Below are 18,425 nucleotides of genomic sequence, written 5' to 3'. Positions count from 1 at the left end.
ATCGTCAGCACCCTCATTTTACAGAGGAGAAAAGTGGAGACTCTGAGCTGATAGTCATGGAGTCTGGAGCCAAGTCAGGAGGCAAGAGAGGCCCCTGCCACCTCCTATGTGATGACCTTTGGCCATTCCTCTCTGGTGTGAAGTGACAGAGGCGGGACAATTCCGCCCCACCCTCCATCTTCATCATTCTCCGCGGCAGAAGGGCTAGAAAGGGGGGGGCAGGGAGGGAAGAGAGCAAAACCCCAGAACCTCTCCTCCCAGAGTCCCATCCCTGCGTGCTCCCTACCCACCACTACCATTAACCCAGTGATGGAGAAGAGTGCAGGTCTGGGAGGTGAATCCCCAGCCAAGAGCAGGAGCCAGGCAGGGAAGCAGGGGTGTGGCCAGGACAGGGGCAGGGCCAAAGTCACATACTTGACTGTGAAGTCTAGAAGGCCCCACTCCTGACAGGGCGACCTCCCCTGCGCGACGCCACACCTGGACAGAACGCAGCATGAGGTGTCCTCCGGACGCCAGACCGGGCCACAGCCCTGCCTGGAAGGGGCTACTTCTAACAGGTGCGTAAGGAACAATGGGTTCACCCACAATTTGGGGACAGGGAGAGAGTCTCCCCAGGGAGACTCTCTATCCAAGTCAGAGTTGCCCCCTCTCAGAGCTCTGCCTCTAGTCAGTTGAAAGAGGCACAAGAGCTCTTGAGGTCCCCCAAGAGGCTGTGCTCTTTTTATTTATTTATTTTTTAAGATTTTTAGAGACACAGTGAGAGAGGGAACACAAGCAAGGGGGGGTGGGAGAGGGAGAAGCAGGCTTCCTGCTGAGCAGAGAGCCCGATGCGGGGCCCGATCCCAGGACCCTGTCATCAGGACCCGAGCTGAAGGCAGAGACTTAACGACTGAGCCACCCAGGCTTGACCCTTTTTATTTACTAAGGAAGGAAGTGAGGCTCAGAGAGAGGCAGAGTCAGCTGTCCAAGACTGCAGGCTAGGGAGGGTAGAATCAGATCTCAGGACCAGGACCACCCCCACCCAGCCCTTTTCCACTGAGCACCATGGCTCACCCCAGCTAGCTACATTCAATAATATTTTTTAAATAATAATAATAAAATAGGGGCACCTGGCAGGCTCAGCTGGTTGAGTGTGGGATTCTTGGTTTTAGAGCAGGTCACAATTTCATGAGTTGTGGGATGCAGCCCCTCCTGGGGCACCACACTCATCAGAGAGTCCACTTGAAGATTCTCTCTCTCCCTCTGTCCCTCCCTCCACTCACATGCTCTCTCTCTCTCAAATAAATAAGTAAATCTCTTTTTAAATAATAATAATAATAATAGGGATTCCTGGGTGGCTCAGTCAGTTAAGCAACTGCCTTCAGCCGGGGTCATGATCTCGGGGTTCTGGGATGGAGCCCTATGCCTGGCTCCCTGCTCAGTGGGGAATCTGCTTAAGACTCTCCTTCTCCCTCTGCCCCTCCCTGCCCATGCTCCTTCTCTCTCTCAAATAAATAAATAAAATCTTAAAAATAATAATAAAAGAGTCATAATATCAAGAGATCACATGACTGACTTCTCCATGCCATTCTGTTCTAAGTGCTTTCGTGTTGTAACATATAATTCTTTTTTTTTTTTTTTTGCTTTGCAAAAAAGTTTTAATATAATTTTTTTTATTTTTTATAAACATATATTTTTATCCCCAGGGGTACAGGTCTGTGAATCACCAGGTTTACACACTTCACAGCACTCACCAAATCACATACCCTCCCCAATGTCCATAATCCCCCCCCCTTCTCCCAAACCCCCTCCCCCCGGCAACCCTCAGTTTGTTTTGTGAGATTAAGAGTCACTTATGGTTTGTCTCCCTCCCAATCCCATCTTGTTTCATTTATTCTTCTACCCACTTAAGCCTCCATGTTGCATCACCACTTCCTCATATCAGGGAGATCATATGATAGTTGTCTTTCTCTGCTTGACTTATTTCGCTAAGCATGATACGCTCTAGTTCCATCCATGTTGTTGCAAATGGCAAGATTTCATTTCTTTTGATGGCTGCATAGTATTCCATTGTGTATATATACCACATCTTCTTGATCCATTCATCTGTTGATGGACATCTAGGTTCTTTCCATAGTTTGGCTATTGTGGACATTGCTGCTATAAACATTCGGGTGCACGTGCCCCTTTGGATCACTACGTTTGTATCTTTAGGGTAAATACCCAATAGTGCAATTGCTGGGTCATAGGGCAGTTCTATTTTCAACATTTTGAGGAACCTCCATGCTGTTTTCCAGAGAGGTTGCACCAGCTTGCATTCCCACCAACAGTGTAGGAGGGTTCCCCTTTCTCTGCATCCTCGCCAGCATCTGTCATTTCCTGACTTGTTGATTTTAGCCATTCTGACTGGTGTGAGGTGATATCTCATTGTGGTTTTGATTTGTATTTCCCTGATGCCGAGTGATATGGAGCACTTTTTCATGTGTCTGTTGGCCATCTGGATGTCTTCTTTGCAGAAATGTCTGTTCATGTCCTCTGCCCATTTCTTGATTGGATTATTTGTTCTTTGGGTGTTGAGTTTGCTAAGTTCTTTATAGATTCTGGACACTAGTCCTTTATCTGATATGTCGTTTGCAAATATCTTCTCCCATTCTGTCAGTTGTCTTTTGATTTTGTTAACTGTTTCCTTTGCTGTGCAAAAGCTTTTGATCTTGATGAAATCCCAATAGTTCATTTTTGCCCTTGCTTCCCTTGCCTTTTGCGTTGTTCCTAGGAAGATGTTGCTGCGGCTGAGGTCGAAGAGGTTGCTGCCTGTGTTCTCCTCAAGGATTTTGATGGATTCCTTTCGCACATTGAGGTCCTTCATCCATTTTGAGTCTATTTTCGTGTGTGGTGTAAGGAAATGGTCCAATTTCATTTTTCTGCATGTGGCTGTCCAATTTTCCCAGCACCATTTATTGAAGAGGCTGTCTTTTTTTCCATTGGACATTCTTTCCTGCTTTGTCGAAGATTAGTTGACCATAGAGTTGAGAGTCTATTTCTGGGCTCTCTATTCTGTTCCATTGATCTATGGGTCTGTTTTTGTGCCAGTACCATGCTGTCTTGATGATGACAGCTTTGTAATAGAGCTTGAAGTCCGGGATTGTGATGCCACCAACGTTGGCTTTCTTTTTCAATATCCCTTTGGCTATTCGAGGTCTTTTCTGGTTCCATATAAATTTTAGAATTATTTGTTCCATTTCTTTGAAAAAGATGGATGGTACTTTGATAGGAATTGCATTAAATGTGTAGATTGCTTTAGGTAGCATAGACATTTTCACAATATTTATTCTTCCAATCCAGGAGCATGGAACATTTTTCCATTTCTTTGTGTCTTCCTCAATTTCTTTCATGAGTACTTTATAGTTTTCTGAGTATAGATTCTGTGCCTCTTTGGTTAGGTTTATTCCTAGGTATCTTATGGTTTTGGGTGCAATTGTAAATGGGATTGACTCCTTAATTTCTCTTTCTTCTGTCTTGCTGTTGGTGTAGAGAAATGCAACTGATTTCTGTGCATTGATTTTATATCCTGACACTTTACTGAATTCCTGTATAAGTTCTAGCAGTTTTGGAGTGGAGTCTTTTGGGTTTTCCACATATAGTATCATATCATCTGCGAAGAGTGATAATTTGACTTCTTCTTTGCCGATTTGGATGCCTTTAATTTCCTTTTGTTGTCTGATTGCTGAGGCTAGGACCTCTAGTACTATGTTGAATAGCAGTGGTGATAATGGACATCCCTGCCGTGTTCCTCACCTTAGCGGAAAAGCTTTCAGTTTTTCTCCATTGAGAATGATATTTGCGGTGGGTTTTTCATAGATGGCTTTGATGATATTGAGGTATGTGCCCTCTATCCCTACACTTTGAAGAGTTTTGATCAGGAAGGGATGCTGTACTTTGTCAAATGCTTTTTCAGCATCTATTGAGAGTATCATATGGTTCTTGTTCTTACTTTTATTGATGTGTTGTATCACATTGACTGATTTGCGGATGTTGAACCAACCTTGCAGCCCTGGAATAAATCCCACTTGGTCGTGGTGAATAATCTTTTTAATGTACTGTTGAATCTGTAACATATAATTCTTAACCCTATGAGGCAATGGCTGGATGATCTCCACTCTATGGTAGGGGAAACTGAGGCACAGAGAGGTTATGTGCCTTCCCCACGCCACCCAGCTTAGAGGTGGCAGAAGGAGAATTTGAGCCCAGATGTTCTGACTACCAAGAACACACTTTCCAAAGATGGCATACACACACCTCTCAGAAAGTGAATGAACTGCCTCCTTTTCCAGGTCTTAAAAGGTCTGGTTCCATGTAGTTTCAAAACCCCAAGCGCCACCCTATTTCAAGTTTCACCTCATCCCCAGCTCAGGCCTGTGTCTGACGGCAGTAAGATTGTAGTGGGACATGGTGGGCCTCGGGCCGATTTCTCTGTGTGTCCTTCCTCCCCACCCAGAGACATGGTCCGTGGCCTCCTCGGGGCCATGGGCCGAGAGGAGGAAGGCAAGGAAGGGAGCAGGAAAGCTTCTATCTGGCTACTGTACTTGTAAAGAGTGAAGGCCTTCTGTGTATGGTTGAGGAACCGTTGCGGGATCTGTCGGGGGGCAGGGGACACTTTGAAGACCCTTGACACTGCAGACTATGTTCCTGGGGCTCCATGAACTGGGCCCCACTAGAGGCTCGCCACCATCTCCCAGCGCCCTCCAGCCTCTTTCTGCCAAGGTCAGCCCCTTGGGAGCCCCATCCCAAGAGGCTCTTTGCCAGACGGCCTCCACCTGGCTCCCTGCGGAGGCATCCGCCACTGCCTCATGGGAAACATGAGGACACCTCTGTTGTCCCACGGAACGCTGGAGGTGTGGGTCATTTCCACTCTGGCCTCCATTCCCTCAGCCCCGCAGGCCCTTCCCTCTCCATTCCTCACTTGGAGACCTAGAGGTCTAAGTCCCTGCAGATTCCAGCTGACGCATTTCTAGTTCTCCGGGACAGGTTCCCTTGGAGTCACTTGGCCTGCGGAGGAGGAAAGCCCCAGGACTCCCCTCACCCCTGGGAGGAGGGCTCGAAGTTCATTCTCAACTCTCCCCCAGAGAGTCTCACTCTGGGCCTCCCCCTCTTCTCCAGGGGCTCTTGGCCTCCATTCCCGTAGACTGGCAAGCGCTGGAATGGCCGAGGCCGGCAGAGCTAGTGACGTAATCCCTGTTTTGAGACCTCAGCTGGGCATGAAGGTTCTGGGCAGCTGCTCTTCCGCTCTCAGCCTCTGGGACCTCTGCGGAAATTTTGAGAGCCTGAGGAAGTCAAGTATAACATCTCGCATGTGTCTCTATATTTAACTGCCAATTCGGGAAGTGTCCCTGACTGAAATAGCCACGTTCCTAAAACCTAAGAGTTCTGGAGTCATCTCGATGGTTCCAGCTCTGAAATTCCATCCTTCATCCTGCAGACTTAAAATATATGTGTGTGTAAATATAAAAAATCTATATAATATACCTGAATGAGACTGTCCCCAGCCCTGAAAATTCATGATCTCACTGAATGTCAGACACTGCTGTGAAATGATTACTATCAAGCACCTTCCTTGAGGTGAGCAGAGAAAACTGAGGCTTGGAGCCCAGAAATAATAAGTGGCAGAGTCAGGATTACAAACCAGGCTCCAGTGGCCTCCAAGTCTCCAAGTGAAACCATGGTTCTTTTTTTTAAAAAAAATTTTTTTTAAGATTTTATTTATTTATTTGACAGACAGAGATGACAAGTAGGCAGAGAAGCAGTGTGGGGGGCGGGGGGGGGGGGGAGCAGGCTCCCTGCTGAGCAGACAGCCCAATGTGGGGCTCGATCCCAGGACCCTGAGATCATACCCCGAGCCAAAGGCAGAGGCTTTAACCCACTGAGCCACCCAGGCGCCCCTGAATCCATGATTCTACAGCAGCTAAAGGAAGGGTCCCCAAGATGGGAGGTCTCTTTAAGGTGCCTTGGGGACACTCGTGGAATCACCAGGGACCTGCAATGGTGTCAGAGTCAGAACTTTACCCCCAACTGCAGACCCGGTGACCTGATATCCTCCACTTCAATTACTTATTCAACAAACACCCCTGCTCTCTTGGGGCTCATGGTCCAGAGAAAAGACAGACCCATCCCCGAGTGCGTAGGGTAGGAATGTGGGGGCCCAAAGAAGAGAGCTGAGGCCTAAAGCTGGGGAGGTGCTGGCCAGGGAAGGCCCTTTCAAAATAAGAGCTCAGGGAAATATGATGTCAGTTTTGCAAACTGAATCCCTGTGTCCTTTGTTTCATAAAAAGGTAAGAATGCAGATTTTTTTCCATCAAAAAAAGCGCGACACCCTGAGAGCTCCCATCATTCCATCTGCTGAGGTCCCTGCCTGGACACTGTAGCGTCCATCACCAAGCATCCCTGAGGGTCAGGGAGGGGTTCAGAAGGGGGGTGCCTGGGCTGAACCTGGAATCACAACTGGATGAAGAGATTCTAGGTAGGGGGACCCACACGTGCCAAGGCCTGGAGGCCAGGGCAACTGCACAGAGCTCAGTCTGCCTGATGCAGTGAGGGAAGAGTGGTAAGACGGGCGTGGAGATGTAGGAGGGTGCTAGGTGAGGGGATCTGTGCTGTGTCCTGAGAGCACTAGGGAGCCACAGAAGGCTTATGAGCAGGGGAACAGAAAAGTCACACCAGGGGTGCCTGGGTGGCTCCGTGGGTTAAGTGCCTGACTCTTGATTTTGGCTCAGGTCATGATCTAACAGTTGTGAGATCAAGCCCCGTGTGGGGCTCTGTGCTCAGTGGAGGAGGCCACTTGAGATTCTCTCTCCCTCTGCCCCTTCCCCAACTCTCTCTCAAACAAATCTTTTTTTTTAAGATTTTATTTATTTATTTGACAGAGGGAGACACAGTGAGAGAGGGAACACAAGCAGGGGGAGTGGAAGAGGGAGAAGCAGGCTCCCCGCTGAGCAGGGAGACCAAGGGGGGCTTGATCCCAGGACCCCGGGATCATGACCTTAGCCAAAGGCAGAGGCTTAACAACTGAGCCACCCAGGCGCCCTGAAATAAATCTTTTTTTTAAAAAGAAAAACATACCAGTTGCCCACTCAGAGATAAAAATCAGTGGAATTACGAGGGGGGCACTGAGCCCCACCCACCCACCCAGAACGCCCTATAACGGCGTCCTATATTTCTGATCCTTAAAATGTAACCACTTATTGTATTGGGGTTTTTTTTTTTTTTCATTTTTAAAAGTCATATTTACAGCACACCGAGGACTTGCGATTACAGAAGCAAGAACGGTTAACAGTGATAGTGATGATAATCATAATGTCAAGCACTGATCTGGCCGTCTCCTTGTTGGGACACCGTGCTAAGCCCTTTACAAGCATAAGATCAGGGCTTTTCAACATCGACACTACTCGCATTTGCGGTCCTGTGCTTCCTTGTCGCCAGGGCTGTCCTGAGCATGCTGGAGGCCAAGCAGCCTCCTTGGCCTCTACCCACTGGGCTCCAGTAGCAGCCCCCCCACCATCATGACAACCAGAAAGATTTCTAGATATTGCCAATGTCCCCTGCGGGGCGCACATCATCCCCAGTTGAAAATCACTGGAGGCATTATTATTCCCATTTTATAGATAAGGAAACTGATGCTCAGAGAAGATAAGTAACTTTCCCAAAGTCACTAGAGCTAATACGTTTCAGGACATGCACGCTGGCAGTCCAGTTCTGGATCTTACACTCTGGTGTGTGTGCATTTGTGTGTGTGTACATGTGTGTGTATGCATGTATGTGTCAAAGACTACTGAGAACATTTATGCTCTCTTATTTCCTTTATTCAGAATTTAATTTTTGAATGGGTTTTACGTTCCAACGCTTCAAATCTCAAAGATACAGAAAAGACCTCGTGAAGTCTCTGTCTACTTACCCAGTACCTCTGATCCTTCTCTCCCTGCTATCACACACAGAGAGCCACTGTTTTTGTGTTTCTGGGGTTCCTCTGCATGTTTATAAGAAATGCAAATGATATTTACTTTTCTTCCGTTTTTACACCAAAGGTAGCACACCATAAGAACTAGCCAGCAGCACGCATTCGTTTCTTAACTACATACTCTGGAGCTCTTTCCTTCTCAGTTCATGCCATTCTTCCTCCTCCTTTTGTACAGGTGTAACATTCCACTGTGTGGACGGACCATAACTTATTAATCCTGTTTCCTATGGGTGGGCACGTGGGTATTTCCAATCCTTAGCCATTATAACTAAGGTGTGGCAAAAGAACCCTGCCCATTAGTCATTTTATATTGAGAAGGTATATCTGTAGAACACATTCCCTGACATTTAATTTCAGGATCAAAGGATATAGAAGAGCACCTAGGTGGCTCAGTTGGGAAAGCGTCTGCCTTGGGCTCACGTTACAATCTCAGGGTCCCAGGATCGAGTCCCATATTGGGCTCCCTGCTCAGTAGAGAGTCAGCTTCTCTCTCTGCCTGCTGCTCCCCCTGCTTGTGCGCGTGCTCTCTCTGTCAAATAAATAAATATAGTCTTTAAAAACAATAATAATAACATGCATTTCTCTGACCATGAGCACAACTGAGCATTTTCCCAATGTTGACACATCTGAATTTTCTTTTCTATGAATTGCCTACCCATATTCTTTGTATATGTTTCTGTTAGGTTGCTGATATTTTTCTTACTGATATCTCAGAGTTTTTTACATATTAGTGAAATGAGCCCTTGGTCTGTGAGATCTGTTGCAAACCATCTTTCCTGGTATGTCATTGTTCTTTTGATTGGTGGGTGGTTATTTGTTGTTGCTGTTTTTCACTTGGCCAAAGTCTTTTACATTTTCATCTCAGTTGTTTCAGTCTTTTATGGCTGGACCTTGTGTTCTTACTGCAACAGCCATTAATCCAATGAGAGGCAGAAGAATGGGGTGGCTGGGTATGTGCATAGGGTCTGAAGCCAGACCTCAAGGATTCCACTCTAAGCACTAAGCCACGTGGAAATTTAATTAAAGGAAGTAAGAACAACTGGGGATGATAGGAGCACACTCACCCTCTACTTTACTGATGGAATTTTGCCTGCCTGGGTGTGGATCACAGCCCTGCTTTTACCACCTAGGACATCCTAGACAATGGTCTTCAAGTCTCTGAACTTCCATTTCCTCAGTCCTCGTGGGGGTGTAATAGTTGTGTCATTAAGGGTTGAGGCAGGAAAATGGTCTACTCAAAAGGAGTAATAGGGGAGGGTAAAAAAAGGGACTATTTGCAGAGGTGTAGACAGGGCATAGATAAACCCATCTGAGATCGTGCAGCACCCAGAGGCTAGCCATGGCAGAAAGCTCTTACCTCCTCTGTGCTAGAAACCCTAAGAGGAAGACCAGACCCCCCAAACCCAAAGACAATGGTATATGGAGAGGGACCAGGAGCTCTAATAGAGGGACACGAATGACTGGTGTTGATGGAGCAGGGAGGGAGTTGGGGGACCAACTACCTCAAGTTCACTCCCATTGGCAAAAGCCAACCTGAAGCAAAAGACACAGGGACCTGACAATGCAGATCAAAGAAGTCAGCCTTCCAGAGCAGGGCAGAGAAGGTCAGAAAATGGATCAGCAGGACTCCCTGAGTAATGCGTGGTTGGTGGTGTCGATGAAGGAGTAAGATAATAAAGGTTCAGTGCTTAGAACAGTGTCTGGCTTGTGGGAGGTGCTCAGTGAGTATTTCCTTTTATTTCTTTTAAGATTTCTTTATTTTAGAGAGAGAGAGAGAGAGAGAGAGAGAGAGAGAACAAACAGGGGGAGGGGCGAGGAAGAGGGAGAGAGAGAATCCTCAAGCAGACTCCCCGTTGAGTACGGAGCTCAAGCCCAGGACCCTGAGATCATGACCTGAGCAGAAGTCTAGACATGTGACCAACCGAGCTGCCCAGGTGCCCCACACCCCCATACACTATCTCTGTTATCACCACTGTTTTCCACACTCAATGTGCCACACTCCTCACCAGCTCGGGAAGGGTTCCTTGCTGGGGCAGCATTTCGCCTTTGGTCCCATTTGCTCCCTCTGCTTTCTCCTCTCCCTTCCTACCTCCTCCAAGGCATCCTGATCGCCTCCTGCACCTGTTCTGCCTCCTTGGAGCCACCCGCCCCTGCATCTCCAGACGCCCTGACCGAAGGAGCCAGCGCCCGCCTGCCTGTGTCCGGAAGCCCGAATGATGTTCTCTCCACTTCTTGGTTCCGAGGGTACAATGCCCAGCAAGAGACTATGATCTTCTCCCCTGAGGGCTTCCCAGGGCCCAAACACACAGGCCAGGATACGCCGGACACCCAAAGCAGCCTGATCATAGTAAACCAGACAGTTCAAGACGCAGTGCTGGAAACCAACAGAGGACGCAGGAGTGCAACAGAGCAGATAGCTGACCTGGGTGAGTGGGGCCCAAAGGGACCAAGTTCTCAGGCAGAGAGACCAGTGTGGGCAAGGCTGGAGGGTCAACAGAGATCTGGGAAGCATAAGAAATTGGGAGCAGAGCCGTGTAGGGGGTGCGGGCCATGAGAGGCTTTGGGAGGTGGACAGAGCTGGTGGTCTGCAGCACTGACTGTGCAGGGCCTGAGATTTCCACTCAACAAAACACTTACCAGCGCTGATTCTTGCGTATGCATCAAATCCTCTTTCGGTGCTTCTCTGTCCTGGGTGAAGCTGGGCTCATGAGCGGAGTCATGGGAGAATCCAGCCTAGGAGACAGGTAGGGCTCACCAGGGGAGGGGCCATCTGAGCTGGGACCTGTAGGCAGCGCAGGAGTTGGCCTCAGGCCGAGCGGGAGAAAGTGCTCCAGGTGAGCTGGAGTAAACACCAAAATGCAGGACGGACTGGCTCCAACTTACTAAACTCTTACTACATACCAAACAGAGGGGACTTCACAACGACCCAAGAAAGCAGATGCTCTGAGCACCGACCCCACTGCACAGGTGGGGAATTAAGACCAAGAGGTGATGCCAATAGCCTGCGGTCACCTAGAAGCCAAAGGCCAAGCCGGGATCTATAAGACTTTTTATGGTCCTGGAGCTTATCTCCTTCCCCCATGACCTCTCTCGCCCAGCACCATCTTCAGGGTACCAAATGGAGTAGAGGTCCCCCATGCCTATGCCATGCTCAGCCCAGAGCTTGTGCAGACTCTGAAACCAGGACGGCCTTGCAAAGATGTGGTGTTCCACTTCTGACCAGCCAGGTGTCCTTGTTAATTGACTTCGCATCTGTGTACTTTAGTGTCCTCATCTATAAAACTGAGTCATGGTAGAACCTACTCCATAGCGTTGTTTTGAGGATTTCAGGAGTAAATCTGGTGTTCAGGCTTTGTTGATCATGACCCACCATGAGAAATAAACTTCACATCGTGACCCAGTGTGTACACATATACACACACGCACGCACACACACACACACACACACAGGTAAGACATGTGTCATAAAATGCATTCTGATATTTTCTATCATATAATAGTTCATATCACATTTCAAGCGCTGATTATAACTTCCTAAATGATTTCATCCAAGCATGGATGGGTCTCACTCACTCATAACCAGCCATGAGTTAACATGTGTTTGGAATGGTGTCTGGCTCCTCATAAGAGCCGGATCCAAGTAGATACTACATTGATTCTTATTTCTACACCTGGAGTGCTCTTTCTCCTCCTTCAAGGCTTAGCTGAGACACCATCTCCTCCAGGAAGCCTTCCATGAGTTCCTGGTTGGATCTAAAGTTCTTTGCACTTTATCACATTGCACTGAAATTGGGAATCAGCTCAGTGGGCAGGCTCCCAACACTCACCATGACATCAGACTTCCAGGTCCAAATACTCACTGTGCCTCTCTGACCACAAAGCCTGGGTCTAAGAACCCCTGGACCTCAAGTCTTTAACCTGGAAATAGAACTGTTATGGGTGCCCCATCTCTGTAAAGAGGGTTCCCAGCAGCCAGTGGCACAGGTCCCAAGCCTTGGAGGCCCTCCCTTGACTCCTCTCTCTCTCTCTCTCTCTGTCTCTCTCCAATCCATCAGCAAATCCTGGGGGCTCTGCTTTCAAACTGATCCAGAATCCAGCCACTCCTTCCAGGTCCTTGGCCTCGCCCTGGGCCAGCGGAGGGATGGGCAGCTGGGATAGTTATACACCAGCCCATGCCAGTCATAGCGCAGTGCCCTGGCTGGGCTCATCTCCCAATTCTCTGGCCTGCTACCCTCTTGGCCGGAGCAGGCTCTGGCAGCCGAAGAAAGTGCCCGGACAACAGGTGCAATGTGGCCATTGGACATGGTGAGGGGGAGGGGCTGGGATGGGGGCGCCAACAACTACGCTACGGCCCCGTGCCTGGAGCAGCACTGACACCAATCAGCAACTGCAAACACACTTGTTGATGAATGAATGAATGAATGAATGAATGTTGGACAAGAGAACTGCTTGGCCTCTGTGAGTGCTGCCCATCCACATGACCGTGCTCTCCGTTTACACAGCCAGCTCCAACGGGGTGATGCTGCTGACATTTCCCTACGACTCTGAGGGTATTATCCAGAGTGACCTAAACTACTCAGTGATCCTGGAGTGTCTGGCTTCTTCCATCACCCCCAAACCTGTGCTGCACTGGACCTTCAATGGGGAGCCCTACCAGACTGGGTCTAGGCTGATCATCCGGAGGCTGTCCTGGGAGCACCTGGGCACCTACGTGTGCACAGCCAAGAACAGCCAGGGACAGTACTCCTCCTCTCCGGTGACCCTCGTGCTGCCACGTGAGTCCCCCACTCCCACCCCAGACTTCTGCCTCCTCGGTTGCATTGAGTCACTTACACAGCAATCCCCTCTGAGTGCCCTTCTAGCCAAGATGTCGTCCTGTCCTTCCATCTGCCCGGCAGAGTGGGGACTATTAGCCCATTTTACAGAGGCTGCAGCTCACAGAGATGAACTCTATCGAAAGCTCAGCTCGGGATCTGGAATCAGTTGTTTGGGTGTCCCAGCTCCAACAATTTGTTGGCTATGTGAACTTGACTTCTCTAGTCTCAGCATATATCTGCAACACACACACACACACACACACACACAATGCAGGTGGTAATGAGTGGTTCCCAGCACAGGCTTTGCAATTTGAATTCTGACTCCACCACTTCCTAGCTGTGTGACTTTAGACCACTTCCTTGACTTCTCTGTGCCTCAGTGTCCTCATCTATAAATTGGGAAAATAATAGCTCCCACCCCGAAATGTAGCTGTGAGCATTCAATGAGGAAGCGAACAGCTTAAAATCATAGTGCCCAGTGCTACTGAACGCTAGTGCTCAGAAAGCATGAGTTAGTTTCATAGCTGCGATTACCATTATCCATATTATTATTAATTTTGTGACCATAACTATATGCGGTGGCATGTGTGGAGCCCCAGGTGGCAGCTGGGATCAAGAAAGTGGTCTGGGAGAGGGTTAAGCCTGGGTTCAATTCCCACCCTTGTGCCTTCCTGGCCAGGTGATTTAGGATAAGTGACATCCCTTCTCCAGGCCTCTGTTTCTTCCTGGGTGTAACAGGAAGTGACAACAGGGGTGACTCTGTATACCTCCACATGACTGTCATAAGGAGCAGAAATAATACACGAGTGAGGCCAGCAAAACACTGTTATAAAGCAGGTGCTTTAAGGGTGCCTGGCCCGTTCTGTCAGTGGAGCATGTGAGTCTTGATCTTGGCCTTGTGAATGCAAGCCTACTTTGAAAAACAAAGAAGAAAGCAGGTCCTTTAGATAGCAGCTATCCTCATGAATATTATTTTTTGTGTACTTATCCATGGAGGACAAGAGGCCTGGAGTGAGCTAGAATGGTACAGAGAACCTGGCCAGTAGGGAAGCCAGGGAGGGATCTGGGCAGCAGGGAACACATGAGTCAAGGTCTAGAGCATGGGAAGGGCAGGGGTGATGGAAGGTCTGGCTTGGCTGGGTCTCAGAGAACTGCTACTTCTTCCCAGCCAGGCTCCAGTAGGAGCTTCAGGATTTGGTTTGGGAGTGATTCATTGGGAGAAAAAAGGTTTAAATCCTGTAGCAGCAGGGGATTCTGGTATGTTCATTGAGAAAGACCCCCTTTATTCATTCATCAACTGTACTAGAAATGTTTATTGGCTGCCTACTACATGACCACCCCATACTGGGAGGTGCTGGGGACATTCTGGAAGACAGTCCTGGCCCTGTCCTCAAGTAGTAATGTTTGAGTGAGGGACAGAGCAGTGGGGGACAGACCCTTCCACAAACAGTAATGGTCAGAGTGGGCAAGACTGGGGTGGGGGAGCCAAGGGATGTGGGACCCAAGGGGCCACCTGACCCAGCAAGTAGGTCAGGGAGGGCTTCCTGGAGGAGGGGACAACTGAGCTGGTACTAGGATACAAAAGAATTATCCAAGCCAAGGGAAGGAAAATGGAATAAATTGCATCCAGGCCAGGAGGTTGGAAAGAGAAGTGAACTTAGAAAATTGAGTAGAGTCCAATGGAACTAAATTATAAAGGTGAGGAGAGAGAGAGGGCTGGCCAAGTGGCAGGGCATCAAAGGCCAAAATGAGCAATGCTTCCTCCCGAGGTCCTGGGAAGCCACAGAAAGGTTCTGAGCAGGGGAGGAACAGGGTCAAGTCTGATCTTTCCACAAACCTCTCCGACTTCTAGTGGTGCGGAAGTGAAAAGGGAGAGACTAGGGCAGGAAAGCCAGGAGGAGCCTGGAGTGGAGACCAGAGTGGGGAAGAGGGGGTAGACTGAAGACACATTTAGGGGGTGAAAGGGTGGGAGTGGGGCTGTGGAGGGAGGATGGCTCCTCCAGTCTTGCCCCTTCTTGGTCCCCAGAAGACAACGTGGATCCCACAGACGCTGAGCCCATCGAGCCAGACCCCGTCCTCTCGGTGTCAGGAGGAGGTGCCATTGCCCTCCTCTTGGCTGGAAATGTGGGGGCCGCGATGCTGATAGGAGGCATAGGCTTCATCATTGTCCAAAGCATAAGGTATGTGCTGTCCTCCGCCCCTGTCCATTGCCTGACGTGCTCAGTCCCCACGAGTCAGAGCTCACTCTGCAGCAAGGCAGAAGCCCAACTGGTAACCTCATCCAAGAAGCTTTGGACTCAGGGAAGAGGATACAGACACTGATGCACCCACCCAACGTGACGCCGGGGAACAAAGAGACAGAGAAGGATTCTGGAGCTCATCTGCCTAGGTTCAAACCCCAGCTCTATTCCTTACCCACAGTGATGCCATGGGCAAGTCACTCCTGTGGTCTGTGCCTCAGTTTGCCCATCTGCAAAATGCCATCCTCGGGGCTGTTGAGAGGATGAAACAAGCTAGTATTTCTACAGTATCTATAGCTGTGCCTGGGATGTGGTCCACACCATATTTGTTCCTTCTACAAGTATCGACCCAGTGCACACTCTGCCCACACTGGAGAAACCATGGGAATAGCAGCAGGAAGTCCTGGACCTCATGAACTTACATCTGAGTCAGAAACACGGGCAATTTACATGATGACCAAGTAAAATATAGATAGCATGTTGGATAATGATGAGTGCTAAGCAGAGGAGTAAGGCTGGAAGTAAGGCCAGGGTTGGTGGGGTACGGTTTAACTAAGTCAGTGAAGGCCTCCCCAAAAAAGTGATATCTGAACAAAGACACTGAGCAAAGGAGGGATGGATGTCAGTGGATGTCTGGCAGAAGGGCATACCCAGTGGGGAAAACAGCCAGTGCAAAGGCCCTGAGGTAGGATTTGCCTGGGGTGTTCAAGCCATAGCAAGCCACAGCGTGGCTGGAGTGGTGTGAGGAATGGGAAGAGAAATAGGCCATGGGAATGGAAGTAGGGGTGGACAGACAGCATTAAGGTCTTGAGGGCCCTATAAGAACCTGGTTTGTGTTCTGAGCGACACAAAAGCCATGGACTTACTCTTTGACTTGCATTTCAATCCTAGATGTATAGGTTATTACTGTAATACTATAATATCTTACCATGTATCGAGGGTCTACTATGTGCTCGCTAAACATTATTCTATTTAATTTCCACAAGAGCTCTGCAGATGTCGGGGAGGAGGGGGAGGAGGAAGGGCGGCTGTAGATAAGAAAGAAACTTGTTTTTGTCAAAGAGGAAATTAAGGCTCAGAGAGAAGTGACTGGCCCCAGACCCAACAGCTAGAGAGGGTTTCAAACCCAGAACCTTGCCTCTCTCCTAATTATCGCCCCTCACTTCAACTGCCTCTTTTCCTACCATAACAACACAAGCCTTCATAGTTTATGTACTGCAAGCTGACAAGGTTTGCAAAGGCCTTGTCCATCAACAGGGAGAGGCTGGGGCCAGGTGTCCAGTCCCGGAGTCCCATGTGGAAACTTGCAGGGGTGGAGGAGGGCCAGGCGGTTGCCTGACCGCCCCGCACCACCCCCCCACAATCACCCTCATCACTGTAGCAGCTGCAACTTCCCGGGTCCTCGGTAAGTGCCGAGAGCCTTCAAGTCAGAGCTACTCTGAGGGACAAGGACGTTCTTGTCCTCATTTTGCAAGTGAGTAAACCAGAGAAACTCACCTTGCCCAGGCACGCGCCTCTGACCAATGGCTCACCCCGAACCAAGCCCAGATCCACATCCAAAACCACGTTCTTAGAGAGGAAGCATGATGAGACATCCAGTCCCTGCCTCCACGGGCAGGGAGGAGGGGTCACTTCCGGTCCTCCCACCATTTTGGCCAAGGCGTACAAGGACGTATGAGGACGTACGAGGACATCTGAGGACGTACGAGGATGTACAAGGACGTAAGAGGACGTACGAGGACATATGAGGACGTATGAGCGCGTATGAGGACGTACAAGGACAAATGAGGGCGTACGAGGATGTACGGGGACGTCTGAGGATGGACGGAAGTGACGTCAACCAGGAGGACCCAGCCTCTTCCAATCATGGCAGCTTTGGAGATGAGATCACGAGGACAGGCGTGGCTGTCTTGCCCCTCCCAGTGGGGAAGAGCAGTGCTGGGGAAGGAAGGGTATGGGCTCAGTGGGGGAGCCCCGCACACTTTCGCCACGAGAGCTCCCTGTTGTTTGCAGTTAGGCCCATGGGCTCTGAAGCCAGGCTAACCCTCTGCCTTATCAGTAAAACAAGGATCATGGTAATTCCTACCTCCAAGGGAAGGTGTGCGGATTACAAGACATGGCAGGAGTGAAACATGGCAAATAGTGCCTGGCAGTGGTAAAGCTTTCATAAATGTCTTTCATAAACGTCACATTAATGATGACCATGATGATGATGATGATGATGGCGATCGATCCATCTCTCTCTCATTATAGGTCTAACAGACAAAGAATACGGTCATGCTGCTGAAGTGGGCCCTTGTCTGTCTGCATCAGAGGTGATCCTGGGAAGGGCAACGAGAGCATCCTGGGGCTGGACAAGATGAAGTTCCTGGGGGCTCCAGATGAGACCTCCTCCGTCCTGATGATTTGTCTTGGGATGTTCCCATCTTGCTGAGAGTCCCAGAGACTGCCTTTCTCTCCCTCACCCCAGCTGCCGGTGCCCCATCTGCCTAGCTCATCAAATCCCTGGAAGCCACCTACACAAGTAGGCCATACTTCATAAAAGTCATGGGCTGAAAGCAAAGGATACTTCCTTAAGTGGTTCAATAAAAACAAAAGGAGGAATTTAATACAAGGATCTGGGAAGATTTCCAAAACTAAGGACCTATCAGTTAGCACTTGCTGTGTAACAAACTACCTCTCCCCGCCCCCAACCCCCAGTTTAATGGCTTGAAAAGACAGACATGGGTTTAGCTTACAATTTTTGTACAATTTTAGGCTGCGTTCAGCTGAGCCATTCTTCTGGTCTCTGTTGGGCCCACTCATGCACCTGTGACGAGTTGGCAGTTTCCCAGGGATTGTCTGGGCTAGGACAATTGTCTGGAATAATTCACCTGTCCTCCACATCATCTCTCATTCTGTAGCAGGCCGACCCAAGCTTGTTCACATGACAGAGGGAGGATTCCAGGAGTAAGAGCACAGGGGCAGTGCCTCTGAGGGCCAAGGTTGAGAATGGCAGTCATCATTCCTGGGGCACCTGGGTGGCTCAGTTTGTTAAGCATTTGCCTTTGGCTCAGGTCATGATCCCAGAGTCCTGGGATCAAGTTCCCTTGTTGGGGCGGTCCCCTATTCAACAGGAAGTCTGCTTCTCCCCTGACTCGTGCTCTGTCTCTCAAATACATAAAATTTAAAAAAATAAGTAAATAAATTAAAAATACATTAAAAATTTAAAAAAAAAAAAAAAGGATGGCACATCATTATTTCTGCCACATTCTTCTGGCCAAAGCTAGCCACATTGCCAGTCCAGATTTGAGGGGTGGGAAAAGGACACCACCTCTTGATGAGAAGGAAAGAATCCATGGTTCTCTCTCTCTGCCCATGGGTGCTCAGTGTTTCTCCATC

The 18,425-nt window shown here is 49.1% G+C and overlaps 1 protein-coding gene across 2 annotated transcripts; it reads left to right on the top strand.

The window, feature by feature from the left end:
* Positions 1–434: 434 nt before the first annotated feature.
* Positions 435–18,208, top strand: IGSF23 (immunoglobulin superfamily member 23). Of its 2 annotated transcripts, XM_059381999.1 has the most exons (5): positions 435–557; positions 10,087–10,413; positions 12,490–12,762; positions 14,831–14,984; positions 17,298–18,208. In XM_059381999.1, the coding sequence occupies exons 1-5, from the start codon at positions 494–496 to the stop codon at positions 17,329–17,331; spliced, it is 852 nt and encodes a 283-aa protein (XP_059237982.1). In that variant the 5' UTR covers positions 435–493; the 3' UTR covers positions 17,332–18,208. The 2 variants fall into 2 exon arrangements, with proteins under 2 accessions (XP_059237982.1, XP_059237984.1); XM_059382001.1 differs by lacking the exon at positions 14,831–14,984.
* Positions 18,209–18,425: the final 217 nt, after the last annotated feature.

Source organism: Mustela nigripes, chromosome 17 (genome assembly GCF_022355385.1).
Source record: "Mustela nigripes isolate SB6536 chromosome 17, MUSNIG.SB6536, whole genome shotgun sequence".
Taxonomy (NCBI): Eukaryota; Metazoa; Chordata; class Mammalia; order Carnivora; family Mustelidae; genus Mustela; species Mustela nigripes.
The sequence above is the reverse complement of the archived record's forward strand: the minus strand, read 5'-3'. Positions and strand labels throughout refer to the sequence as shown.

Excerpts from the sequence above, each read along its gene's own strand:
- IGSF23 (XM_059381999.1), top strand. The coding sequence starts at position 494 with ATGAGGTGTCCTCCGGACGCCAGACCGGGCCACAGCCCTGCCTGGAAG. Across the intron at positions 558-10,086 it reads GAAGGGGCTACTTCTAACAG|GCATCCTGATCGCCTCCTGC; the intron begins GTGCGTAAGGAA and ends ACCTCCTCCAAG. Across the intron at positions 14,985-17,297 it reads ATCATTGTCCAAAGCATAAG|GTCTAACAGACAAAGAATAC; the intron begins GTATGTGCTGTC and ends CTCTCATTATAG.